The sequence below is a fragment of the Phascolarctos cinereus genome, unplaced genomic scaffold, assembly GCF_003287225.1.
Source record: "Phascolarctos cinereus isolate Bilbo 61053 unplaced genomic scaffold, phaCin_HiC Scaffold_4;HRSCAF=312, whole genome shotgun sequence".
NCBI lineage: Eukaryota > Metazoa > Chordata > Mammalia > Diprotodontia > Phascolarctidae > Phascolarctos > Phascolarctos cinereus.
Window position 1 is genome coordinate 207,444,757 of NW_027555847.1, and position 17,766 is coordinate 207,462,522.

A 17,766-nucleotide genomic window follows, 5' to 3' on the forward strand; every position below is an offset into this window, starting at 1 on the left:
TATTCATTCCTTCTTCTCTTCTAACACTTGCCCATTTACCTGAGGAAAACCTCTCAACTTTTCCCTACCTTACTACCTTGTTCTTTCTTCATTCACTTATGGGCCTAAAAAAGGTCATATATCACACCCAACCTCCTTTTTCCCAATACACACAAAAACCAGCCCAAAGTATATTTTATACATACAAGAGTGGTATTGTCAAAACAGACCTTCCTTTGGAAGCAGGAAAAACCCCATAGCAGATGTCTGTGACTTAGAAACTAGATAATCAGAACAGGCTATGGGAACAGACAGAAGTCCAGGTAGGCAGGTATTCTGTGTCAGAGAAATCTAGTACTGGGCAACAGGTAAATGCTCTAGCAGGAAGGTGAAGCATATTTGTAGGAGAATCATTCAGCAGATGATAGCAGATCTCCAGCTATCTAGTTTGAATCGGGAAAGTCTGATAATTAGTGAGGAACCACAGAATGTGGAGTTTTTAGGCAGGCCTAAAAGGTCTAGAGGTAATGGGGGGGTAAGGACTGAAGTATTCGGCAGGGAATCAAAGCAGGGTTCCATAAAGTGAACAAGATGAGGCTCTGTTTGCTGGAATTGAACACAAAGCACAAGACAAGAGTCCAATTTTTGGAATGAGGATACAAGGTCAGAGCAAGACCAAAAGTAATAAGACTGAACTTTGGATCCAAGGTTCCCTGTGTTTCTCCTGTTATAGGTGAGATTGGTCCTAGACCTTGAGAACAGGCTATATCTGCAAGTAGGCCTTAAATGTTATGGACTAACTACACCAAAGGAAAGAAAAATTGTAAGTTTTAAAGTCAAATTACATGTCATAAACAACCACAAAGCTCTAAAGTCCTGGAAAATACCCCAAAGTTCGATTTGGAATCTCTATGAATATTTCCATCTCTTGGTCTTTCTCTAATCATACTTGCCTTTCCTCAAGAACCAGTATTCACAATACATTTTAAAAAAAATTTAAATTCCAATTTATTGTTTTTTACTGTTAATAAAATTATGGCAGTATTGTTTTCTATAGTTCTTCATTGCAAATATGCAGTTATTTTAGATATATTAAGGATTAAATAAACTTTTGGTGACCTAACCACCAATGCTAACCATTTCCCAAAACACAGGCTTACAAACACAGCTGATCTGTGAATCATGGAGCTTTTGGACATTTTTGCATATGCTTTTGGGACATGGTTCACTTAAGTATTGGGTCATACTTTGAGGAATATTGATAACATTGAGATAATGTTAATTAAGAAAAAAATAGCATCCAATTTCCTGATTGCCCAGCATTGTTAGATTAGTAGAGATAGTCTCTGTTACCTTCTCTTCCAGATATATGATTCTGTGACACTATAAATGTGTCTGTGACTGACTTCCTCAGTTCCTTAGATCAGGAGTGGGGAACCTACAGCCTCGAGGCCACATGTGGCCCTCTAGATGCTCAAGTGTGCCTCTTTGACTGAATGCAAACTTCACAGAACAAATCCCCTTAATTAAAGGATTTTTTCTGTAACACTTGGACTCAGTCAAAAGGCCCTACCCAGGGACTTAGGAGGCCACATGTGGCCTCAAGGCTGCAGATTCCCCACCCCTGACTTAAAGCATTATACAAATGATTTTGATGTCACTGTGGAACAATATACTCTGTTCAATGGCTTTAGATTAAACTGACCCTGGCAGCAAGGGCATTATGGTGTAAAAGAATATTAAGTGGACTTAGGCAAATTTATAATCAATACTAAAAAAGCAACTAATATTACATGGTATATAAGGGGTTGTATTATCTTTATATCTGAAGTATGGCTTATAAAAGTGCTTTACATGTGCACAGCACTTTAAACTTGATACGGTTCTTTCATATATGTTTTGTCATTTCATCTTCCCAATAACCTTATAATACAGGTAAAGAAAATATTATTCTCATTCTATATAGAGGGAAACTGAGACACAGGTTAATGCATTGCCTAAGGTCACACTGTGAATCAGTGGAGAAGTCAGGCCTTGGAGCCATGTCATCCAGTCCAGTACTGCTTCTACATCAGGCCTGAGTCACTGTGCAGGATGGAAATTTGTCTTTTCCTTTTTACAACACTATGTATTGTCCAAGTCTTTTGTCAGAGAGATGCAATGTGATCCTATAGAATAGTGAAATTCCAGAGGTAGAAGGAAGCCTACTTATTACGTGGTCCAGCCACATTTTAACAATAAATTTAAGGCAGCACTTTTTTCTCTTGTACAAGAGAATTATTAGTGTTTAGAGAGACAGGTATTTATTGAAGGTTGTTTTCCTCAAAAGAATAATAGTGTTTATAAGGGAACCATTTTGTTGAGTCTGGTGGAAAGATTCACAAGGCAGTCAGAAGTTTGGCCTCAATTCCTAATTCTTGTACTTTACCTGTATGAATTTTAGGAGATTATCTACTCATGAGGTCTCCGTTCCTCCTTTTAAAAAACATACCAAAAAAGTTGGCCTTAATGACTTAATATCCCTTCTAGCATCAAAGCCCATGATCCCATGAAATTTATCACAACCTTTTTGTAACTGTCACTTCCTCAAAATGTTATATATTTGAGGTCATAAAAATCATTTTAATTTGTAATCTCATGGGGTAGGAACTTCCTCTACTCACATGCAAATTACAAGGCATTCATAATTTAGTCTTAGTTGTCTGAGAATCAGAGATCATAAGTGGCTTGCTCATGGTCACAAAGCCTGTCAAAGGCATGGTCAAGGGCCCATCAAAGGCAAATGTGAAGGGCAGGATTTGAACGTAGCTCTTCTGATTCTAAGTCTGGCATTCTATTCACCCACTACACTCTGTGACTTCTCTACATATAATCTAAGAGTTATATAGTTCTTTAGAAACTATTAAATTTTGTTTCTTTCTGTAACATCACTGAAAGAGAATATCCCCATTTTTTTAAATGAATTTTAGACTTTGGAACTAGAAGGAAATGTGTAGAGGCAATCTAATTTAACTGTTCACTTTGTACAAAGAAAAAAGAAAGAAAGAAAGAAAGAAAGAAAGAAAGAAAGAAAGAAAGAAAGAAAGAAAAAAAACCCCAAAAACTGAGGCCCGGAGAAGTTAAGTGACTTTTCTAGGTCACATAGTTAATTAGTGGCAGAGCTGGGATTTTGACTCAGGTATCTTAAATTCTCTTTTCATTATATTATGCTGCTAGAAACAGGAGCATGAAGAGAAAAAAGGCTTAAAGTCATACCAATAGTAGGTATCTCTGTCACAACTATAATGCCCTTAGCACTCGACTCTTATGGCAATTATATTTTCTAAACAAATGTTCATTCTCCATTCTCTACTCTCTCTGAAACATACTTCTCTACTATTTTAAGTTTTATATTGTGACATATTATAATATATAGTTTGTACAAATATATTAAGTACCTATGTTGATGGCCTACTAAAGCACAACAGTAGTTATTTAGGTAAATAGGAAAATGTGGGTGGTCTTTTGCCTCTTTCTGCTTCCTAATCAATATCCTATTTTTTAATAGGAAGGGAAGTCGTGATCTGGAAAACAATTCTAAACAAATTCTGTCCCTGACCAAACGGATAGATATCCTGAAGGCTTTACTCAAAGATCTGAAAGAGAAACTGGAGAACGACATTCTGAAGGCTGATGCAGATGTTTTTGGAAAGCCGGAAATCTCAGATATTACTGATGAGGCAAGAAAGGATTTAGAGGCATTTGGGGTTCTGTTTTTTATATTTTTAATAAAATCTTTGCATGAAATCATTGTGTTAAGGCCAAATCAGGTTTCTCTTTTCCCCCTTCCCACCCTAATTTAGCCCTGGCACAAGTTATGCCTTTAACTCTAGAACTAGCTTACTTTTCTCACCTTCTCAAGATTTGGTGAGGCTGACTTCTTGCCTAGAGAAATGGTTAATTTTATTTTGTTTTTAATCCAGGCAAAGAAATAACATTTTAAAGCTGCTAGGTTTTTACTAGGTCCATTTCTAAGACACATACAGAGACGCACTTGTTTGAATCAGTAGAAGTTCTGGGAAAAACATATTGAATTCGACAAACCTTTTGTTTAGTGGTTCTGCCTCATACCTTCTCCCAAATACCCAATAATGTCATGTTGGGTACCTTCAACCCATAGCTTCCCTCTTCTTGTCTTTTCCCCACCCCATTTCCACATTTCATTCAGGACTGTAGTCACCCAGCAATTCTACATGCTCATTTCATTTATACTTTAGCTAACAATGCAAATTGATAACCTAATGATTAATGACTATCCAAAGATGAGTGTGTTACACCATCCCAAGAGTAATAGTATTTCAATAATGTGCTATAAAAAAATGACAAGCAGGAAGATTTTAGAACAACTTGGAAAGACTCATGAATTGATACAAAGTGAAGTGAGTAAGCACCAGGAGAACATTATACACAGTAACAGCAATATTGTACGATGGAGACCTATGAATGACAACTATTCTCAGCAATACAGTGATCCAAGACAATACCAAAGGACTCATGATGAAAAATGCTATCTGCCTCCAGATATATTAGATGCAGTGTATTCAAAAGATGCTGGATGACTCACTGAGCAAGGAAGATGAATGACAGACTATTTGGCTTCTAGAGTAGCACCCATGGAACCCACAAAATTGAATGAACCAGTAATTTAGCCATTTATACAAATGAACCATTGTATAGGCTCATCATTAGGGTCTATATCTGTTTTCATGCCATGTGCAAACAATTAAACAATGACAGCAAAATGAAAGTGAAAGAGGCCACTGCCTTCTCTCCCTAGGTCATATCTTGTTACAAAAAAAATTCAAGTTTTTGTCAGGAATCACAGAAATTCAGAGATGGAAAGGGTTATCAGAAAGCCTTTGGTCCAATCCACTTGATTTTACACATGAGGAAATAGAGACCCAGAGGTTTCTTCAAAGTTACATGTGGCTGTATAATCTAAGGTCCCTGATTTCTAGCATACTGCTTTTTCCATTGAGAAAAACAAGCATGGATTTTATATTTTATTTCATTCTGAAATTGATTTTGTTCTGTAACCACCTAAATCATGGTTCTTTGTCTCTAAACTTGGCTCAGGAATTCAACTGGTCTATAAGGAATTAAGTTTGGACACCAACTTCTCCTGTTAATCACTGTTCTATTCTTCACTTAAGAAAATCTGTTATGAGGGATACAGGTGGACCATAGAGTCTGGTCTTGTATCTTACACCATTAAGCTATCCTTCAAAGATATCTAGTTTGTTATTCAAAGAAGTCTGGCCCCTGCTCTTACCATGGACTCAAACAATGAATACTTAGTCACAGGAGGGAAGGTGGGGGTTATCGCTAGTTTCTAGATTCCCAACTTCAAACCAATAATTTTGTTCCCCTTGCTTTAGTTATGTAACAATCACATTGTCCACAACCATATGATATCACCTCGTCTATTCTGTTCTTTGTTCTAACCTTATAAAAATTTGTGAAATATTCCTCTTAGGTATTTGCCATAAATTGAGACAAGCCATTGGCCCCTTTATTATTGATTTGGCCTTACTGATAAACTGTTATCTTGGTTGAAGACAATGTGCCTCAGGCTACCTTTGGGGATGTTTTTCACTCATGATACCATTATCCCATGTTTCCCCCAAACTCCCCATTAGTTTTTTAAAATAATATTTTATTTTTCCCCTATTACATGTAAAAACAATTTTTAACATTTTTTTAAAGTTTTGAACAAGTTGTGGTATATGAATTCCAAAATCTATTCCTCCTTCTCTCCCATCCATCTCCCTGAGATGCTAAGCAATTGGATATAGGTTATACATGAGCAATCATGTAAACATTTTCATGTTCATCACTTTATGCAAGAAGATTCAAATAAGAAAAAAAAAAGAAGGAAAGAAAGAGAAAGAAAGGGGGAAGTAGTATGCTTCAGTTTGTATTCAGACATCAGTTCTTCCTCTGGAGGCAGATAGCATTTTTCCTGATGAGTCCTTTGGGATTGTCTTGTATTGCTGAGAATAGTTGTCATTCATAGGTCTTCATCATAAAATATTGCTGTTACTGTGTACAGTGTTCTCCTGGTGCTACTCACCTCACTTTGTTTCAATTCATGTAAGTCTTTCCAGGTTTTTCTGAAATCATCCTGCTTGTCATACTCCATTACAATCACATACCACAACTTGTTTAGCCATTCCCCTGTTTATAGGCATCCCCACAATTTCCAATTCTTGCTCACTACAAAAGGAGCTGCTATAAATATTTTTGTACAAATAGGTTCTTTTCCTTTTTTTCCTCTCTGTGGGATACAGACCTATCAGTGCCATTGCTGGATCAAAGGGTATGCACAGTTTTACAGCCCTTTGGGCATAGTTCCAAATTGCTCTCCAGAATGGTTAGACCAGTTCACAACTTTACCAACAGTATCTTAGTGTCCCAGTCTTGCCACATCCATCCAACATTTATTATTTTCCTTGAAAAAATAATTTTATGAAAAACAGAACTAACAGTTCATAAAACTTCTATCCTAATCACAGCAAATGGAATTAAGATTCCAGAGATACCCTCCTTTCATTTTGCTAACCAAAAATATTCCAGGTATGACAATATACGAGTTATGGAGATGTAAACATAACTTTATGTTAAAACCAGAAGTGTTATTTTAAAAATAACAATACTATTACATAATAATCTTACTTAACATTAATAAATGAGTGCTATTAGTATTAATAATATGATGATAGCTTACAGGTATATTACAAATTTACAGAGTTCTCATTGTAATCCCATACAGTAGGTAAAACAAGTGTTCTTGTTACTCATTTTACAGAGGAGAAAACTGATTCCCAGAGAGGTGAAACAACTGCTCCATGGTCACACAGCTTAGAAAGGGCAGAGCCAGTATTGAAATCTTGGTGTTTGGACTCCAAGTTCATCACTCTTTCAACTGTATCATAATGCTTCTCTCAATAGTAATGGTATTAGAAAATAATATTCTCAGTCATAGAAAATTAATGCTAAATAGAGAGCAATCTGGAAGACACTAAAACAACAAATTTTCTAAATACAATAGTATAAAAGAAGTTTGATTCTAATAAACATTTAAGCCCAAAACAGCATTTGGAACCCCTCCACATCAGGGTGATAAATTTAATTGTGACACAGTACAAGTATCTCTGTATGTTAACTATAAACCATTCATTTCCTCACAGGAGATGTCTCTGGTGAATTATATCCTTAAAAAGTTAAGGGAAGATCAAGTGCAGATGGCTGACTATGCCCTCAAATCTGCAGGTGAGTTACATACTGATCAAATAAAACTCATGACAAGAGAATTGGCTGCAAACTTGTATATGTTTCTATATCTGTACATAGAACTTCAGTGTTTCCATCCTTCGTACTTCTCACTAAGAAAAACATGATCCTGTACCTGGCAGTTTAAGAGGGAACATATGAAGTATATGGTAGAAGACAGAAAGGATAGTTAGTATCTTTTTTCTCTTTGAAAGAACTAGGTAGAGTGAACACCTATATATTTTAAATCAGTCAAGATCCTCCTTCCCACTTGCCCTTCAAACTTCCTAACACCTCCACCAGTTGAGAACACAAGAAAAACAAAACCTATTATAAATATATAGTCAATCAAAACAAATTTCCAATGTTTGCTATGACAAAAAAAAATTGTCTCATTCTGCATTCTGAGTCCTTCACATTTCTATCAAGAAGAAGTTAGCATGTTTCATCATTAGTCCTTTATAACCCTGCCTGGGCAATAAAAGGTAAATTAGATAGAATGAAGACTTTTTCACACAGTAATTTAAAAGAGCTGTGATTTCACTGTGGATATGGATTACTCCCTTCACCAAACCTGCTGACAAACCCACTAAAATTTGCGATTTCCTGAGAACAAACTATACTACTTAATTTCTTTAACATTTTCCTTCTCATTTTTAGAATCATACTAATTTATTTTTTTCTGCCTTCTTGTTTTCTAATTTCAGGTGCCTCCATTGTTGAAGCATGGACTTCTGAGAGTTACAAAAATGATAAAGCCAAACTACATTGGCATGAGATAGGATTCTTACATTATGAAATGCCTCCTGATATTATTCTTCAGGTAGAACCAAAATTAAATATATCTTATTCCTCATTCTCATGAATTTCCTGATTATGGAATCCCCAGTGCTTAAAGCTGGATAAGAGAAGATACTCTAATCACTCCTTTTCTGGAGGCCTGATATAATCCCCCTAACTTTTCACAGTTTATGGGATCATAGAGTTTAGATCTCGAAAGGATCTTGCAGATCATATCATTCTACAGGCACCACTTTTCTAACGTTCCCCAGCCACTGACTTATCTTCATTTCTGGAAACAATCTCAACATTCAGTCTTCTCAGGATATCAATTAAATACTTTCCATTAAAAATAATATTGGGTCAAGCTCAATTTCAACAATAGTTTATTTAGATCCCAGTTCTCTTTACAGGTTTCTCATAAAATGATGGTTAAATTGTTAATCCTAGCTCCCTGTACCTCTTAAAGATACAGTAATCCTGTCTCTAGTGTCTGTGAAAGGCTGTTGAAGTTGGTATTATACTCATTACACCAATATTTTTGTATTACTAGTCTGCTTGCATGCTAATCCATCATAAAGTTTTTCATTGTCAGTGATCTCCATATCCTTCACGCCTCTTGTCTATCCTAGGCCATTACCTTGCATTGGCTATATTCTCTCTTCCTTAACTCACTTCTTGGTGAACCAACTCAACTTTACACTATTCTTCATTCTTGAATCTCTTGCCCTTTCCTTGACTTATCACTGATCACGCCTTGCCAAACTCCAGCATTGCTTCTACCATCCACCTCCCTCATTCCTATTCATGTGCTCCTGAAGAGAAGATTATGACATTTCATTGACTGGGTCACAAATTCACATGATATAATCTCAGCTGGGCCCTCAGTGTAATAGGGCAGAAAAGTTCTATTCCTCCCTAGTCAATTTGCTTCCCCACTCACAAACAAAATTGATATAAGTGGGTTAAGATTTAAAGTAATCAAATGGGATAAGGGTTTGGTATCCAAGATATGAAAACAATTCCCCTCCCAAACTGATATCTTTGTGATGGTAAATTAGGCCATATTTTGTCTCAATTCTTACCTAGCCTTAGTCATTGAACGGACATTGCCTCAGAGAAACTGAGGCCTGGGAAAGACTTTAATTTAGAAAGGCCAAGTCATCCACTGCATCCTAGGCCATTGCCAGTCACCTTGACTTTTGTCTTGCCACTGGACTTCAATGACTCTGGAGAAGAAAGGCTGACACTTTGCCATCTCTGCCTCCTTAAATCCAATTCTTACACAAGTCAACAACAATGTGAGTGAAGTGCTTTAACCCTCCCTAGATATGAAACATGGCATTTCCTCATACAGACTCAATGTACCACCTCCACAATGGCATCACTTCACTCTAACCCCTTCACTACTCACCTTGCAAGGTCTACTTCTTGTCCTGCTTCCCTCCATGAAGCCTTTCCTATTACATTCTCATTTCTCTATTCTCTAAACTTTTACAGCATTTAGAGCACAATTCATTATTTATCTAAATTATAATTTATATTAATGACATCATCATCACTAGAATGTAAACTCCTGATGGCAGGAATCTTCTTTTATATTCTTTTGTGTATCTCATAGTACCTAGCCTACTCTTGGGCATATGATGGGTACTCACCAACACTTACTGACTGAACTAGTGTTTAGAAAGAGGTCAAAGAGGATAATAATTTATATTTTTTTTAGCCAGATGTCCATCCTGGGAAGTGCTGGGCATTTCCAGGCTCTACGGGTCATACTGTAATCAAACTTGCCAGGAAAATCATACCAAGAGCAGTTACCATGGAGCACATCTCAGAGAAGATTTCTCCCTCAGGAAGTACTGCCAGTGCTCCCAAGGACTTTTCTGTATATGTAAGCTCTTTTTTTTTTTACATTTAAAATTCAAATTATTATAAAAGAAAAAGAAAGATGATGAAATGTGCTTTGGGCATGTAAATACCTGACTATGTAGAGTTATTATAATTTATGCAGTAAATCATTGTCACGGTTCCAGAGACACTGAATACAAACTGATTTGGCAAATTAAATCAATATTTTAACGTGTATTTGCATATTTTGTTTTTATACAATGTATGCTCCCAACAAACACTCAAAAATAAACCTTTTTGTACAGTCTCTAAATAAAGTTAGATCAATGATTAGCAACAGAAAGAAGAGATGTTAACTTTTTTACATTTTAACTTTGGTAGGATGATACCAACATTGCCCATTGTACTGAAGCACAGTTTTATTGCCTCATGATGTACCTTATTTATACTGTTGTAGTGGTTTTGGTCTGCATTCTTCATCTGGCATCACTTCACCCAAGTTTACCCATGTTTTTTGAAGTCTGTACATTTGCCATTCCTTATCATACAATGATATTCTATTACATTTATATATCCTATTATTTAGCAATTCTGTAATTAGGCATGTATTTTGCTTTTAGGTTTTCATCATCACGAATATTGCTGTTACAGATGTTTTTGGAAATATATGTTCTTTTGTGTTGCCAGTAAGGTCCTTTCCAGTAAAGGGCTCTCTGGGTCAAAGGTTATGAACAACTTGATAACTTTTTCTTGCATATTTCAAAATTGTTTGCCAGGACAGTTGAACCAATTCACAATTCCACCACCAATGAAACAGCTTCCTCTATTCAAATAGCCCCTCAAACAATGAGGTTTCCAGACTTTTAACATTTCTGTTAGCTAATTAAATCATATTTTAGCCATAGAAAACATATTACTTAAAAGAATTCTCGGTTCATTTAAATTCAAATGAACAAATATTTCTTGATTATATACAGTACACAGAGCCCTTGCTTAGACACTAGAAAGGTCACTGTCCAAATGATGCTTACCATCTAGAGGAGGGTATATGACATATAATAAAAAATAAGACATAAGTATATATTAGAGCAGCAAAGTGTTATGTGAAGTCCAAAAAGGAAAAAAGGTTTTAATAATTGAGGAAGTAACTAAGGAAGTCTTGATAAAATAGTTTTTATTTGAATTTAGCTCTAAAATCTGGGTAGGAATTTATGGGGGATAATGGCAGGGAAGAGCATCCCACACATAGAATAGCATACGAAAAGCAAAGAGGTAGGAAATTATGAGTAAATAAATATTTAATATTGAACTGTCTAGCTAGGGTATGTCTAGAGGAAGGTCATCATGATGGTGAATCAGTTGAATAAAATGAAGTTGTTTAGTCTGGAGAAGAGACAACTGTATTCAGGTATTTGAAGGGCTGCCACATGGAAGAGGGATTTGACTTGTTCTGTCTGTTTCCATAAAACAAAACTGGGAGTGATAGAGAGAAGTTGCAAAAAGGCAAATTTAGGCTTTATGTTAGGAAAAACTTTGTAGCTTCAAGCCACCCAGATATAGAACAGGCTGCCTTCAGAGCCCATTTCCTTATTGGAAATCTTGAAGCTGAGACCTGACCACTTGTTGGCTATAGAGTGGAGAATTCTATTTCATTTGTGTGTTGTAATAGATAGCTACTTAAGGTTCTTTCAAACTCTAAAATTCTGTCATTTTATAAAATGTGTTGTGTCAGACCTGCTTTTATCATATGTATCTAAGTTTTAGGACACATGACTTTATTATGGCAAAATGATTTCATTATAATAATTAAATATTTCTTATTAAATGTGATCAATTCAGCTAACACACTCCTCCTTTTGTGTTATTATATTAGGCACAAAACATTAAACTTTGGAATACCAGTAAAACAGTGCCTGCTTTTTTTTCTCTTCTAAACTAATCTTTATTTTCAAGTACTGAGTAGAGAAAGAAGCATGAAAGAAGGTGTATAAGATGCACTGTCACTTTCATTCAGCTGACAAGGGATTACACACACACTAGGGAAATATATTTGTGTGCTGTGTGATCCCTTGAGCCCTAGGGTAGGAATATATGTTTTATATTTTGGAAAGTATACTAAGTAACAAAATTGTTTAGGTAACCTGAGATTTAAATTAGAAATAAAATATTTTTTACATCATGAGACTAACAGATCTAAAAGTGATTTGCCATTTTCTCTATTTCCTACAAGCAAAATGCTTTCAGATATCCATATAAAAAATAGAGTCTGCCTAATGAAAATAGCTAGTCATTGTTACTGCTAAAAGTGATGTTCATGTTGCCTTTTCTCCTAACAATTTTTTACTTGTCTCAGGAACTATGAACAAGTGTAAATGTTCTCCCCACTTCTCCTAGGCAATTATCACATTGTTATGTATTTTGATACCTATCTATCGGCTGTGCTATAGTGTAAACTACTTAAAGTCAAAATTGTGTCTTCTTTATTTTTGAATCTCTTGTACCACTTAACACAATGCCTAGAACATGGTATCTGACAAACTGCAGTGCATTTAATTTGAATCCAATATACCTAAACTGATACTGTCCAGCCAATTAAGTGTTTAGAGAGTTGTTGCTAGTTGAGCGAAGAAGTTTCATCATTTGGGTGAAGCAGTCTTTCACATAATCCTTAATCTCCTAACTTCCATGTCTTTCATATGTTTAGGGACTCAAAGATGAAAGGGAGGGAGAAGAAATCTTCCTTGGGCAGTTTGTGTACGAGAAAAAAGGGATCACTGTTCAGACATTTCAGCTCCAGGTAATGAGAGACCTGGGAAAAGATAATTAGACAAAAATATGTTTCTTTCCTGGGAAGGGAGGTATTTGGATTTAATTCTCATAAAAGCCTATACCAATAGGAAGTGGATGAAGAAATGCCTAAGTCATATAAAATCCTGTAAATAAGGCTTCAAAAACTTGATAATAAAAGAAACATCAGGGTTCCACTTCCGGGAGCCAAGATGGCAGAGTGAAAAGGTAGTCACTCTCACTCTCCCCTATCAACCTCTGAAAACCCAGAAAATATCATCCCAGGAAAAAAAGAACCCTGGAACACCTGAACTAGAAGAAAGACAAGGAACAGCAGTGCAGTAGCCCAGCAAACGGGTCTCCCAGTGCCTCAGCAAAAACAAGGGGCCCCAGGCAACTAAGTACCCTGCTGCATTCATCTGAAAGGAGGTGAAGAAAACAACCTAAAGGCTTCCTAAAGCCCCAACCTTGCTGATTCCACCCCAACACCAGGTGAGCTGTAGGAGCCCTGAAGCCTCCAATTGTGAAGAAATCCTGAAGCCCAGGTGGTAGAGCAGGCAAACACCAACACCTGGACCTCCAAGTGCCTCACTGAGGGCGGGAACTGGTGGAAACCAGCTCAGAAAACCACAAGGAGTCTCAGCAATCTACTGCAAAGGAATCTCCCAATGCATTAGCAGAAATGAGGGAGACAACACTGCAGGGGGCCCCAGGCAGATAAACATCCTGCAGCAGCCATCTAAAAGGAGCAGAAGAAAGCTAAAGCAAAGGAAAAGCAGGCAACCTAGAATTACCTGAAAGTTCCACCCTTGCTGATTCCAGCCCACCACAAGGTAAGCTGCCAGAAACCTATAGCCTCCAAATCCCAGCATAAGAGGCCTCAGAATGCAAAGCCAGTGACCAAGACCTAGGCTCCCAACACAAGAAGCTCGGGTCAGTACCCTCTGTTCCCCAGCAGGAGAGCTCAATCTCTTTAAGGGCCAGGGAACAAGGAAACACCATGAGTAAAAAGAAACATACCATAGACTCATATTATGAGAAGAGTGAAGATTAAGACAGAAATTCTGAAGAGGACAACATTGTCAACAAACCCACATCTGCAACCACAAAAGGGAATATGAACTGGTCTGAAGCCCAAAAAGCCTTCTTAGAAGAGCTCAAGAAGGATTTTAATAGTCAAATGAAAGAGGTTAAAAGAGTCCTTCAAAAATACAATTGGCCAGTTGGAAAAAAAATACACTGAAGAAAACAAGTCCCTAAAAAACACAATTGGCCAGTTGAAGAAGGAAGTACAAAATCTAACAGAAGAGTATGCTGAAGGAAACAAGTCCCTAAAATATACAATTGGCCAGTTGAAGAAGGAAGTACAAAAACTAACAGAAGAAAACAATCTGTTAAAAACTAGAATTGGAGAAATGGAAACTAATGTCTCTATGACAGAGCAAGAATCAGTCAAACAGAAACAAAAAAGTTAAAAGATAATAAATGAAAATGTAAAATACCTGGTCAGTAAAACAGCCGACCTAGAAAATACACTCAGGAGAGACAATTTAAAATTTATTGGACTACCTGAAAATCATGATGAAAAAAAGAGCCTGGACAGTATCTTTCAGGAAATCATAAAGAAAAACTGCCCAGAAGTCCTAGAACCAGAAGGGAAAATAACCATAGAAAGAATCCACTGATCACCACCTGAAAGAGATCCCAAATTGACAACACCAAGGAACATAATAGCAAAATTCCAAAATTACCAGATGAAAGAGAAGGTGCTGCAAGCAGCCAGAAACAAACACTTTAAATATCATGGAACCACAGTCAGGATTACACAGGACCTTGCAGCTTCTACATTAAAAGACCGCAGGGCATGGAACATGATATTCCTTTAAGGCAAAGGAGCTTGGAATGCAGCCAAGTATCAATTACCCAGCAAAAATGAGCATCATTTTTCAAGGGAGGAGGTGGATATTCAACGAAATAGGAGACTTCCAAACTTTCCTGATAAAAAGACCAGAGCTCAACAAAAAATTTGATCTTCAAGTACAGGACTCAAGAAGGACTTAAAAAGGTAAATGGGACAGAAGGATACAATATGTTGTTAATAAAGGGGGGGGTGTTTAAACCCCTACAAGGGAATATGAGACTTGCAACCCTTGAGAACTGTATTGTTATTACACCTTGTTAAAGGAGTATACATAAAGAGGGTGGATATTAGTTGACTTTGATGTAATGATAAAAAAACTAATCAAGTGGGTTAAATGAATCCAAATAAGTGGATCAATCTGATCTTAGAAAAGTACTGAGAAAGGAGAGGCAGACAAGGGTAAATTACATTACAGGAAAAGACACAGAATCCTATTACAGCAGAGGGAAAGGGGGGGGAGCATTGTTTGAACCTTACTCTCATCAGATTAGGCTCAAGAAGGGCATAATATAATCAGTTAGGTATAGAAATCTAACTTGCCCTATAGGCAGTAGGAGGGAAAAGGGGAAAGAAAAGGGAGGGGGGAAAGAAGGGAGGGAAGCAGCAGTAAGACTAAAGGGGAGAAAGGGATAATAAAAGGGGGAGGGACTGAATGAGGCGGTGGTCAAAAGCAAAACACTAGTGAAGGGGAAAGGAAAAAGGAGAAAGAAAAGCATAAATGGGGGAAAGGATGGAGAAAAAGACACAGATAGTAATCATAACTGTGAATGTGAATGGGATGAACTCTCCCATAAAACGGAAACGGATTGCAGAATGGATTAAAAACCATAATCCTACAATATGTTGTTTACAGGAAACACATTTGAAAAAGAGTGACACATACAGGGTAAAGGTAAAAGGCTGGAGCAGAATATATTATGTCAGCTGAAGTGAAAAAAGCAGGGGTAGCAATCCTGATCTCAGACAAAGCAAAAGCAAAAATAGATCTAATCAAAAGAGATAAGGAAGGAAACTACATCCTGCTAAAAGGCACCATAGACAATGAAGTAATATCATTACTAAATATATATGCACCAAATGGTATAGCATCCAAATTCTTACAGAGAAGTTCAGGGAGTTACAGGAAGAAATAGACAGCAAAACTATACTAGTGGGGGACCTGAACCTCCCCTCTCCACTAGATAAGTCTAACCACAAAACAAGAAAGAAGTTAAGGAGGTGAATAGAACATTAGAAAAGTTAGGTATGATAGACCTCTGGAGAAAACTGAATGGGGATAGAAAGGAATATACTTTTTTCGGCAGTACATGGCACATACACAAAAACTGACCATGTACTAGGGCATAAAAACCTCACAATCCAATGCAGAAAGGCAGAAATATTAAATGCATCCTTTTCAGATCATGATGCAATAAAAATTATATGTAATAAAGGGCCATGGAAAGATAGACTAAAAAATAATTGGAAACTAAATAATCTAATCCTAAAAAATGATTGGGTCAAACAACAAATCATAGAAACAATCAATAATTTCATTCAAGAGAAATGACAATAATGAGACAACATACCAAAACCTATGGGATGCAGCGAAAGCAGTTCTTAGGGGAAGTTTTATATCTCTAAATGCTTACATAAATAAAATAGAAAAAGAGGAGATTAATGAATTGGGCATACAACTAAAAAAACTAGAAAAAGAACAAATTAAAAATCCTCAACTAAACACCAAATTAGAAATATTGAAAACCAAAGGAAAAATTAAAAAATTGAAATTAAGAAAACTATTGAACTAATAAATAAAACTAAGAGCTGGTTTTATGAAAAAACCAATAAAATAGATAAGCCTTTGGTTAATTTAATTAAAAAAAAGAAAGAAGAAAACCAAATTACTAGTATCAAGAATGAAAAGGGGAAGCTACCACCAAGGAAGAGGAAATTAAAACAATAATTAGGAATTATTTTGCCCAACTATATGCCAACAAATTTGACAATCTTAGTGAAATGGATACATATTTACAAAAATATAAATTGCCCAGATTAACGAAGAGGAAGTAAAATACTTAAATAACCCCATCTCAGAAAAAGAAATTGAACAAGCCATTGATGAACTCCCTAGGAAAAAATCTCCAGGGCCAGATGGATTTACATTGAATTCTATCAAACATTTAAAGAACAATTAATTCCAATACTATATAGACTATTTGGGAAAATAGGTGAAGAAGGAGTCTTACCAAATTTTTTTATGATACAAATATGGTGTTGATACCTAAACCAGGAAGAGTCAAAATAGAGAAAGAAAATTATAGACCAATTTCTCTAATGAATATAGATGCAAAAATTTTAAACAAAATACTAGCAAGTAGATTGCAGCAACTTATCACAAGAATAATACACTATGACCAGGTAGGATTTATACCAGGAATGCAGGGTTGGTTCAATATTAGGAAAACTATCAGCATCATTGAGCATATCAACAACAAAACCAACAGAAACCACATGATCATCTCAATAGATGCAGAAAAAGCTTTTGATAAAATACAACACCCATTCCTATTAAAAACACTAGAAAGCATAGGTATAAATGGAGTCTTCCTTAAAATAATAAATAGCATATCTAAAACCTTCAGCAAGCATTATATGTAATGGGGACAGGCTAGAAGCATTTCCAATAAGATCGGGGGTGAAACAAGGATGTCCATTATCACCACTGTTATTCAATATTGTACTGGAAACCTTAGCTTTAGCAATAAGAGAAGAAAAAGAAATTGAAGGCATTAGAATAGGCAAAGAAGAAACAAAGCTATCACTCTTTGCAGATGACATGATGATATACTTAGAGAATCCTAGAGAATCAAGTAAAAAACTACTTGAAATAATAAACAACTTTAGCAAAGTTGCAGGCTATAAAATAAACCCACATAAATCATCAGCATTTCTATATATTACCAACAAAGCCCAACAGCAAGAGATAGAAAGAGAAATCCCATTTAAACTTACTGTAGACATTATAAAATATTTAGGAGTCTACCTCCGAAACAAACCCAGGAACTCTATGAACACAATTACAAAACACTTTTCACACAAATAAAATCAGATCTAAATAATTGGAAAAACATCAGTTGCTCATGGGTAGGCCGAGC

At 36.1% G+C, this 17,766-nt stretch overlaps 1 protein-coding gene across 5 annotated transcripts in view; it reads left to right on the forward strand.

The window, feature by feature from the left end:
- LOC110198238 (SUN domain-containing protein 3-like) overlaps window positions 1-17,766 on the forward strand; it is a 71,966-nt gene that overhangs the window by 51,784 nt on the left and 2,416 nt on the right. For 3 of the 5 annotated variants that reach the window (XM_020972435.2, XM_020972438.2, XM_020972437.2), the window contains exons 6-10: window positions 3,527-3,698; window positions 7,209-7,290; window positions 7,998-8,113; window positions 9,797-9,964; window positions 12,626-12,718. In XM_020972435.2, the coding sequence (XP_020828094.1) occupies window positions 3,527-3,698; window positions 7,209-7,290; window positions 7,998-8,113; window positions 9,797-9,964; window positions 12,626-12,718 (631 nt within the window). Of the gene's footprint in view, window positions 1-3,526; window positions 3,699-7,208; window positions 7,291-7,997; window positions 8,114-9,796; window positions 9,965-10,541; window positions 12,069-12,625; window positions 12,719-17,766 lie in introns of those variants that run through there. The other 2 variants (XM_078152863.1, XM_078152862.1) reach the window with 2 other exon arrangements.